We start from the raw sequence: 10,944 nt of genomic DNA, 5'->3' as shown, positions 1-10,944 counted from the left end.
AGAGAGAGAGAGAGAGGCAGATAGATAGAGAGAGAAAGAGGCGGAGAGAGAAAGAGAGAGAAAGAGAAAGAGAGACAGAGAGAGAGAGAGAAAGAGAGAGAGAGAGAGAGAGAGAGAGAGAGAGAGAGAGAGAGAGAGAGAGAGAGACGGATAGAGAGAGAGAGAGAGAGAGAGAGAGAGAGAGAGAGAGAGAGAGAGAGAGAGAGAGAGAGAGAGAGAGAGAGAGAGAGAGAGAGAGAGAGAGAGAGAGAGAGAGAGAGAGAGAGAGAGAGAGAGAGAGAGAGAGAGAGAGAGAGAGAGAGAGAGAGAGAGAGAGAGAGAGAGAGAGAGAGAGAGAGAGAGGCAGACAGAGAGATAGAGACAGACAGAGAGATAGGGACAGACATAGAGAGAGAGAGACAGAAAAAAAAGAGACAGATAAAGATGAAGGGAAAAAACAGGTAAACACACATAGGCATACAAAAAAAAATAACAAGACCGAGACAAGTGAATATACACAGAGCGACAGAGAAAGAGAAGAAAAAGAGAGAGAAAAAAAGGGCACTAACGAGACCATCTCCCACAGCCTCATCTCGGTGGCTAAGCGACCTAAAGCCACAGGAAGTATCAACAACCTCCGCGACTCGACTGGTAAACAATTCCTTATCTCTCTTGTTGTTGTTTTTTCAAAGATACATTTTAAACACTGAAGAATCTGACGGTTGTTTCGGCTCTGTTTTCGTGTTCTTTGTGGTTTCCAGAGAGGATAGAGATGAATGTTTGTAGGATAAAGTGAGTCGTGTTAATGGGAGGAGATTGTCGTCTCTGGCCCAGCCCATCTAGAGAAAAATAATGCGATTATTTTGTCTTTCGGAATCATATTTTCGTGTTTGTATAGTTTTGTTTTCTTCTGATGATGGCTTGTGGGTCTAGGATGTTTGCAAGTAGTATTAGGTTAAAGGGGAATTCTACTAAATGACAGTTTCAGTTTCGCAATCGTATTGTATAGCAATTATTATTATTATTATGCTAATTTTTTCTGGCAAGTATTTCGAAGTGTTAATTCCCTGGGAACTTATTTTCGTGTATGAGGGAAAGTTAAGAGCCATTGAACTTTTTTCAACTCTCAATCCTTTCAGTCAGCTGTCAAACCCAGAGCAGTAGGCAGCGGGGTTTCTGTTTGTCTGAAAGATATTATTTTAGTTTTGAATATCCGTCACCCACAGAGGGTAAACGGTAGAAGGAATTGATAGGTCAAAGAGCCACCTCAAATCCACATCACCTTGCGGGTGGGTAATTTTTTCCAAGAGCAGACATATTGCATCATGGAGTTATAGATATCAGGCAATAATCAAGTGCCTTTTACACAATTTGTGCCTCCCCCTGCTATCAAAAAGTCATCAGAAAAGTTATTAAATTCCATAATTAACCTATTTGACAGTGCCGGTGTCATTTATGGATAAGTTTTAAAATTTCATTATTGGTATGATTGGTAATGCCAGTGTTGAGCAATCAACGTGGCACTCTGACAAAGGCCAACAAACCTATTGCATATATATACAGCCAAGAGAGAGCTTGGACTGGTTCCTCTTTTTTGATAAATCATCAGGGAGGACTGCAATAATTCATAGATCTGGATAGATTTGACTATAAAATATGTATTTATTTTATCTTATCCATTAATGATTAATTTTGTAAGGCAAAACATGTATTTTTTTTTTTAGATTAGAATTTATTAAAAAATATGCTAGCCAGTGAGTGTTGCAGAGAGAATAAAACTGCTACCATGGGGCCATAAAGCTATGTTTTTATATCAAAAACTGAAAGAGAAGTCAAGAAGATGAGTAAGTGAAAGTATCATTATACACGATAGAAGATAGTCATAGCTGTTCCAAGTGTATGTGCGTGTTTGTTTATTTGTTTTAATCAACCGATCAATCAATTCTTTTTTGTCTGACTGTAGATGAGACACAGCAAATGAAGGCAGACTTTAATGTTCCTTTCTCTGCTCTCTTCCTCTTCTCCCATCAGAAGGGGACACAGTGCATGAAGGCAGACCACCATGGCACCGGCTCGCGATGCCAATGTGGTCAAGTTGGCCGTGGAGATGCGGGCTTTAGACATGAGAGCTCACCCTTACCTGGGGGAGTTCAGTCTTCAGCAGCACCTTGTGGATTTCATTAAGGTGAGATTATCCCATTTTATCTCTCTTTCTCTCTCTCTCTCCCTCTCTCTCCCTCTCTCACCCCCTTTCCCCCCCTCTCCCCCCCTCCCTCCCTCCTTCCTCCCTCCCTCCCTCCCTCCCTCCCTCCCTCCCTCCCTCCCTCCCTCCCTCCCTCCCTCCCTCCCTCCCTCCCTCCTCTCCTCCTCTCTCTCTCTCTCTCTCTCTCTCTCTCTCTCTCTCTCTCTCTCTCTCTCTCTCTCTCTCTCTCTCTCTCTCTCTCTCTCTCTCTCTCTCTCTCTCTCCCCCTCTCTCTCCCTCTCTCTCCTCTCTCTCTCTCTCCCTCCCCCTCTCTCCCCCTCTCTCCCTCCCTCCTCCCTCTCTCTCTCCTCTCTCTCTCTCTCCTCTCTCTCTCTCTCCTCTCTCTCTCTCCCTCTCACCCTCTCACCCTCTCTCCCTCTCTCCCTCTCTCCCTCTCTCCTTCTCACCCTCACTCCCTCTCTCCCTCTATCTCTATCTCTATCTCTCTCACATTTTTTCTTCTAGTGGGAGAGCTGTATGATATATGTCTGACTTTTTAAATAGAACAAATATTTGTGATATAGAGTTTGGGAAAAGATATTGATACAGCACAATGCTGACTAGTGATTACAATATGGAGTTTTTTAATAGTATATGCATTGCTAATTTTACTGAATATAAATTTTCATGGAACAAATAAATTTTACTGTAAACACGTAGTAATGAAACTGTTTTTGTTTGGTAATTTTTCAGGCCCTGTGCACCTTTTGGAAGGTTGAAAATCCAGACCACTTTGCCTTGCAGTATACGGAACCACCAACTCATTATGTCACCGAGAAGAATCGAAGCCGAATCAAAGTGAGTACATCGCAGCAAACTATTTCTTGCAGCCTGTCTAGCATAAAAGGAGGCATAAACTTCCCATACGATGTGAGGGAAATGGAGTGTTGCTTTCCCTCTCATTCTTTTTCTTCTCTTTCCTTTTTCGCGTTTCATTTCTTTTATCCTTTCCAGGATGGAACTGTTCTCCTGCTTATTTACTCGGCGAGCAAGACAGCTGATGATATTCTCCACAAGCTGAAGAAAGGCATACTCGAAGAGAAGAGGGATGCACTCACAACGCTGGTGAAGATGAGCTCAGACTTCACTTTTGCACATGAATTCATTGCCAAGCAAGTGAGTTTTCACATTTTGGATATTTTGATTCTTTGTGAGATATCATACATTAAAGTGAAGCTCAGAAATATGTCTCTTGACAGATCTCAAAAGAATACCTTATTCAAGCATTTGTTAGTATAGATACAGGATATTTACAAAAAAACTAATTATAAAGTTAAGCACCAAAAAAATCTCTCTATATTTCCAGGGTATCAGTCTGCTAATATCACACATGGAAAGCCCTAAAAATGAACCTGTGATTCTACCCTACATGCTGACCTCTTTCCTAGAACTCATGGATCATGGAATCATGCCCTGGGACGACCTCCAACCACCTTTCATTGAAAAGGTCAGGACAGGTGGTATCCTTAACATTGAATATATCTGTGTATGCAAGCAAGCATTTATTTGTCTGTGTGCGAGGATGCACAGTTGTTTGTGTGTGTGTTTGTGTGCATTAGATCATGCCAGACTGCTGGAAAATGCCATGCACAAGACAGTTTACATGCATCAGCGCTAACAAATCTCTTTTCTGGTATAGGTGGTGTCTTTCATAAACGTGCAGACGACCACAGACACTCGCACCCTTTCAACGGCACTGACCATCCTGGAGAATATTGTTCTAAATAGCCAGAGCAAGTATACGCTGGTGGAGAAGCAAATCACCATACCTCACCTCCTGCAACACATTTCAAACAGCAAGGTGAGAACTCAACTGGTATCTACGGCATGGCCTTGTTGCCCGTCCCTGTTGCCGCATGATTAATGTTGGCAGTTGTTATTAATAAAACTGAATTATGATACACCATTAACCCCAAAAGGACACAGGTTTACTATTTTACTCAGAAATGCACCAAATGATCACTACTTTCTACTCTAATTCAATCCACACAAATAATGAGTTGTATTTTTTTGGAATCTACTCATGAAAATCTACATTACGATAATTGAAAACTACGATAATTTTCTGGCTTCCTGTGCAATGTTGGTACATTGTTTTTACCTGAGTTTGACTTTAATGAGTGTGCATGTCCTTTAGGGGTTATAGATTATGAATCATGATAACAGTAGAAATAATTTATGCTTTGAGATTGGATCATATGCAGAAAGACAGCGTTCTTTAAGGTGTATTTGTGTTTACATTTTTTTTCTCATATTTTTACTATTATTTTTTTTAAGGACTATTTGTGTTTTTAGAGGGGATGGTGAGAAAAGAAATTGCCTTTCCAATATCTCTAACTTACATTGTTATTCTTATTGTTGTTTATGTATATGTTTTTTTATTTTTTTATCATTATTCAGTACAAAATATATATTTCATAGACAATGTTTATTTACTTTTTTGCAGTTGATATTTGATACTTCAGGATGTTTAGGTCAGTTTGAAAATTTTAATCATGCTATTAGGCTTATAGGCAGAATCATCCTTTGAAGTATCTATATGTAGGGAGAGGCTTTAGGTTCACTAGTTTTAGGTTTTATATCTTGGGTTAGATGCATGGAACAGGAAAGATTTTGTTGTTTTATCTGTATTGTAGAGCATTTTAAAAAATTGATGTGTACACTGGTTGTAAGCATTAGTTTGTTTTTATTTGTTGAGATCTACTTTCCTATTTTTCTTTCTTTCTTTCTTTCTTTCTTTCAGTCTTCTCTGATTCAGTCTTCTCCTTTTTTATCCATTAATGTGTAATCACATAGGAATTAAATTTCTGGTTATGTCAGTGGAGACTTTCACATGCCGGATTAAGGTGTCATACTTCTACTGTTTTCCAATACCAAGGCTTTTGTTGTAGAAGATGAACTTGAAAACAAAAAAAGGGAGAACATCTGTGTTCCAGTTACATATATGTATCCTATAATATTTTTTTTAGTAATGAAAGAAAAAAAGAATCGTTCAACAGACAATTGAATATGGTACATTTTGAATAGGATTTTTTTTTTTTAATGTGTGAGTGTCCAGTAAAATGTTTTGAAATATAACTTTTTGGATACCAAAAAATAATGAAAAAAAATCCAAAGTAACATAACATGAGTGGGCATAATCCAGACAGTAAGACCCAGTGTGATGACCTGTAGATTTTTTTCTTCTCCTTTTCCGTCTTTTCCGATGTTTTCAGTTTTAGTATGAGTGTATTCTTTAATTTTTATTTTGTTGCTTATGATATAAAGTAGGTGTATGTATATAATTATATGTATTTTCTGTTATATTTTGATGATCTTGTAGACATAATCATATTCATAGGTATTAATGATGATAGTAACAGGCAAATTGGTTGCCCCATTAGGTAGTGTAGTATTGCAGTTTTATTTTGAAGAACAGTTTTCTTGTGTTTCTTTTTACTTGCTACTACTTTTTTAAATTTTTTTATTTACATGCCATTTTCATAATTACATAGGGTAAAGGATTTGGAATTTCCCCTTAAGAATAATTGTAGGTATATATTTTTATTCTTATTTTCCCTGTTATCATTTGTATGTTACATTTATATATATTTGTCAATTATATTTATTTATCATTTTTAATGCTTTTCATCATAATAACTAGTACCTATATTTATAAGTTATAAGTTTCTGATTTATTACAGATTGAGCATTTTCATAGATCTAATAGGTTGATAGATGAGCAAAGTTCATTTGAATTTTAGCACAGATTTAACTCACTCTATATTATTATATTCAGTAAAAAAAATGAAAGTAAAGTACCGGGTTTCTAGAGTGCATAACTGAAAAATCTCTCTCCCTTTTGGCCTCAAGAAAGTGGAAATCCAGCAATCGGTGTTGGCCCTCGTCAACGCCCTCTTCCAGAAATCGGAGACACAGAAGCGAAAATATTGGGCTGCTACACTCTCCAGCAGACAGTATAGGACCATTCTCACCAATAATGTACTCATACATGCCGAAGTAAGTATTATCTTGCCCAGTGCAAATTATGCTTGTCACTAGTTTTGCTGTTCAAAGTGGCATATTTATAGTAATTGGTGGAACAATGGTATTGGTTATTGTTATTGTATATAATGCTTGCAATATAAGGAATAACTTTTTGAAAATAATTGGACCTGAATATAAGCATAGACTTATAACAACTGAGTCATTGGTCATAACTAGTATCATGTTTCTTGGAGATGATTCTTCTTCTTGATTTGTTTATATCCCAACTTCTACACAAAATCCTATACTCAGCACAAAGCTCCAGTAAACACCATATCCTATATTTATACATCTATACATCTGTACACTATGCAACACAAGCACTTAAGGGAGGAGGCAAACTGCATTTCTTGGCACTCTAGAAAGGGTTTCATTTACAAGGCACTTATATCTCATCTCTCTCTCATTGTTCCATTATTCTTTAATATCTCCAGACTGGTGGCATCGGAGCGGACATGGCCCACCAGCTGTATGTCCTCCAGCAGCTGCTCCTCAACCAGTACGAAGAGAGGATGAACACCAGCATGGACCCCAGCGACCAAGATGCGACCGACAAGATCAAGGAACTCCGACGCATTGCTTTCGAGTCAGACGGAGAGGTTGGTGTTTCTATTTTGTTTGTTTTGTCAGGGATTCAGAGAAGTTGAGAGCAAAAAGGGCAATGTATGGGGATGTCTGTTGAATGCTTTCAAAAGCAATGTGATCCTGAATGAGATTCACAATATTAAAGGGAATTAATAGAGGTATTGAATATTTAAACATATTTAATTTACATATACATTTCAAATGATAAGTGGAAATCAATGCTATGCTCTTGAATTCATAAATGACATTATTTTGACTTCAGTTTACACCTAAGTAGTGCAAATTACATTTGGGTTTTCACAGCAGGATGAAATATGGATGTTTCTTCTTGAATACAAAAATGTTACGCAGATCATATCAGAAGATTTTCTGATATGACCCATATCAAAAGATGTTCAGTAGAGGCTGGATATCTTAAGATGATGTATGTGTTTTCTATTATTTTCATGACGTATGGTTTGAAATGTAAGCAAAGTGATGATGATTAGCAATTGGTATGACGCCCTAGTTGCACAACTGCAGAAATAGATAGCTTGTAATTTCAGTAAGAGGGAAAATATATTACTAAAGGATCCAACCCCATAAAACGTGCTCATTGCAGAAGGGTTAAGGAAATGTATTGATAGAGCTCAAAGTTCTATTGATATGTATTTCATCTGATCTGTTGAGATACTGACTTTCCTGCTTGATAGAGGAGCTGAATTAGAGTTTCAGCTTTTTAATTCATGCAGGTATTATGTGTTATTTGAAAAATTCTACATGCTTCTGGACAATATAAGGTTGTTTATATTCATGTCTTTCCTTTTACACACATAGAGCATGCAAACTTTTAGTAACACCAATTGAAAAACAAAAACATCTCTTGCCAACAGTGCAGCAATAACGTGACCACCAGAAGGCCAGAGTATAAGAAGGAGTACAAGAAGCTCGGTTTCCGTAATGACATCAATCCTGCGCAGGACTTCATGGAAACCCCACCTGGCATGCTGGCTCTGGACAACATGATATTCTTCGCCAGGAATCATTCTGACCAGTGGGTGTTGCAAAGGCTTCGGGATTTTTTTTATTATTATTTTTCTAATATTATTTTTAATCTTTTTATTTTTTTTTCTCTCCTTTTTAATCATCTTTATCCCGTCCTTCTTTACTTCTGCAAGTGTGAGTTGGGTTTAAGGTAGCTTCTTCATAATAGTCCTTTGTTTTATAGGAAATATAAATTTAACAGAAAGAAGTGACACAAAATATAAAATTCAACAGGAAAAAAAACTACATATATCATTTTATAACTAATGTAACCATTTTTCCGCAAATATTCCAAGCTAATGTTGCAGAACAGGATTAATTTTTTTCTCTGTTCTTTACTCACAGATATGCTAAGCTAGTGTTGGAGAACTGCTACCGAGCCGACTCCCACGAATGCCCTTTTGGACGGGCCAGCATTGAACTGACGAAGCTCCTTTGTGAGATTCTGAAAGTGAGTGAAAAATAAGAAGCACTACATTAATTGGTATATTATGTTTAGTCTGCATGTGTAAGTGTGTATGTTTGTGTGTGTCACAATTCTGAATAAAATCTGGTCCTTGTTAGCTTATAACTCTAATCTATTATATGTTTGTCTAAATAACTTCATTTGATATTAGAATGCAAGTTCAATCAATTCCATATTCAAATTAGAATCTGAACAGTTGTATTTTAAAGTCTAAATCTAATCTATTTCCTATTATAATCTAAGATTTATCAATTTGATGTTAGTTGAAATCTGATCTACTTAGTACAGCAATCTAAATAAAATAATAATTATTGAATTCATTATATACAAGTGTCAAAATTAAACTACTTCAGCCAAGAACCTGTTTCATGTTGTAAAAGAATCTTATATTTGATTATGATCATAATCTTTGCTCCATTCCGTTCCAGATTGGTGAGGTCCCTACAGAGCAAGGCCAGACCTTCCATCCCATGTTCTTCTCACATGATCATGCGTTTGAGGAGCTGTTCTCCATCTGTATTGTGTTGCTAAACAAGACGTGGAAGGAAATGAAAGCGACAACTGAAGACTTCAGGTAAAAATATTTTTAAAGATAGAGCGAAGGAAAAGGCTGGTTATAAAGAAGAGAAGGAGGTAGAGGAGGCATACTTTTTTAAAGCATTTTTATTAATACTTTTATGAAGTTTTCCCTTATTTATTTTTGATTTTTAATTTGTTTTTTTTTTGTTTTTTTGTTTTTTTTTACAGTAAAGTGCTGAGTGTTGTGCGGGACCAGATCACCCGCACAAACAATGAATTGCCTTCAACCCTGGACAAGTTCCGAGTTAAGATCAACAGCCTCACGTATGCAGAAATTGCTGAGCTCTGGCAGCAAGAGCGGATCAACAATGAGGAGCAGGAGATGCAGGCTCCGCCCATCAAGTATGTACATTGGATCAGGCCTTAATTAGTTTGATGAATTAAAGAGTAATAAGAAACAATCCCAACGAAATGCTAATGGTGATTTTAGCCGATAGAACTTCCCCAAATCTCAGAGTTTGTTTTTCTCATTTAACTATACGGATTTCTAATCAGAGTTGATCTTGCACAGGGAGTTGAGGAAGCAACTGGAGCCGGAAATCCTCGAACTGATCCAGCAGCACCGCCTGAGATTTCTTGTGGAAGGGACCAGGTTTAGATATGGCCGGGGCATGGTGAGTCTCTTGATGATTAGTGTTGCTGGTTTTTAATGTGTTCAAGTTTTTTTTTCAAATTGGGTTTGTTAATAAATCTTTCACATCTCTCCTTTACCTTCCCTGTTCCTCCTCTTCCTCTTTTCTCCCCTTTCTTCTCCACCTCCTTCCTTGTTCATCCTTCTCTCCTCTTGTCTTTTTTCTCATTCTCTTCTCCTCTTTCCTCCATCTCCTCCCTGTTCATCCTCCTCCTCCTTCCTGTTCTTTCTCCTCTTCTTCCTCTTTCCCCTCTTTCCTGTTCTTCATTCTCCACCTCATCTCTCCCCTCCTCCTTCCTGTTCTGCCTTCTCCTCCTCCTCTCTTTCCTCATGCCGATTCTTCTTCCCCTTTTTCCTCCTCCTCCTCCTCTCTTTCCTCCTCTTTTCTCCACCTCCTTCCTGTTCCTCCTCCTCTTCTTTCTCCTCTTCTTTCTACTCCTTTGACTCCTCTTTCCTCCACCTTCTTTTCTGTTCCTTTTCCTTGCTCTCTTCTCCTTCTCTTCCTCTCACCTCTATCTCGATCCCTGTTCCTACTCTCTCCCCCATTTTATCCTCCTCCTTTTCTCTTTGTCACCTCCTTCCTGTTCTTCCTCCTCCTCTTCCTCCTCCTCTCTCCTCCACCTACTTACTGTTCCTCCTCCTCCTCCTCCTCTCTATCTTCTTCTGTCCTGTACCTCCTTCCCTTGTTCCTCATCTCTCCTCCTCTCTCATGTACCTTCCCTGCTTCCTGTTCCTCTTCCACTTCCACTTCCACTTCCACTTCCACTTCCACTAACCATTCATCCTTATTAATTTTCCATTTTTCATCCTCTCTCCCCTCTTCATTGTTGTCAAAAGCTCGTAATTACCTCTCTTTTTCTGTCCCTCCAGCGAGCCAAGGACAAGTTCTGGTACTGCCGCCTGTCACCCAACCACAAATTCTTCTACTACGATGACTGTGACGAGAAGACTGTGCCGAGTGTGGATGAGCTGACCAAGAAGATCAGCATTGTGGACCTCAAAGGCATTGTGACGGGGAAGGAGTGCCCGCACATGAAGGACAGGGCAGGGTGAGTGCATGTTTGTATAGGTTGTGGTTGTTGATATGCGGGGAGGTTTTGTGTATGTCTGTGTTTGCTGTGTCTGTGTCTTTTTACCTGTCTGTCTGTCTCTTCAGATGAGAGGAAAAAAATGAGTCATATTTTTAATCCACTGAATGATTGTAATTGTTGCCTCTTCTATTTTTGAACAGAAAAAAGAGTTCTTCGCAATTAGCTTTCTCCTTGATTCTTGAAAGCAATAATGTTAATGAAACGAACAGCCTGGATTTTGTTGCTCCCGAGGAAACCATATACAATTATTGGATTGATGGTGTAAACGCCCTACTACGTAAGTATTCTATCCATTATTTAATTGAGTTCAATTTTTTCCAAG

General features: G+C 38.3%; 1 protein-coding gene across 2 annotated transcripts in view; it reads left to right on the top strand.

Moving 5' to 3' along the window:
* The first annotated feature begins 491 nt into the window (after positions 1-491).
* Ced-12 (engulfment and cell motility Ced-12) overlaps positions 492-10,944 on the top strand; it is an 11,344-nt gene continuing 891 nt past the window's right edge. Inside the window, exons 1-15 of one of the 2 annotated variants that reach the window (XM_043010251.2) lie at positions 492-630; positions 2,011-2,164; positions 2,915-3,019; positions 3,176-3,337; positions 3,528-3,668; positions 3,861-4,022; positions 6,074-6,220; positions 6,682-6,846; positions 7,705-7,865; positions 8,201-8,306; positions 8,750-8,895; positions 9,069-9,242; positions 9,412-9,514; positions 10,402-10,580; positions 10,763-10,899. In XM_043010251.2, coding sequence (XP_042866185.1) covers positions 2,042-2,164; positions 2,915-3,019; positions 3,176-3,337; positions 3,528-3,668; positions 3,861-4,022; positions 6,074-6,220; positions 6,682-6,846; positions 7,705-7,865; positions 8,201-8,306; positions 8,750-8,895; positions 9,069-9,242; positions 9,412-9,514; positions 10,402-10,580; positions 10,763-10,899 — 2,011 coding nt within the window. In that variant the 5' untranslated portion in view covers positions 492-630; positions 2,011-2,041. The other variant, XM_043010252.2, reaches the window with a different exon arrangement.

Source organism: Penaeus japonicus, unplaced genomic scaffold (assembly GCF_977035675.1).
Source record: "Penaeus japonicus unplaced genomic scaffold, GWHDUDI00000001_assembly GWHDUDI00000026, whole genome shotgun sequence".
Classification (NCBI taxonomy): domain Eukaryota; kingdom Metazoa; phylum Arthropoda; class Malacostraca; order Decapoda; family Penaeidae; genus Penaeus; species Penaeus japonicus.
The sequence above is the reverse complement of the archived record's forward strand: the minus strand, read 5'-3'. Positions and strand labels throughout refer to the sequence as shown.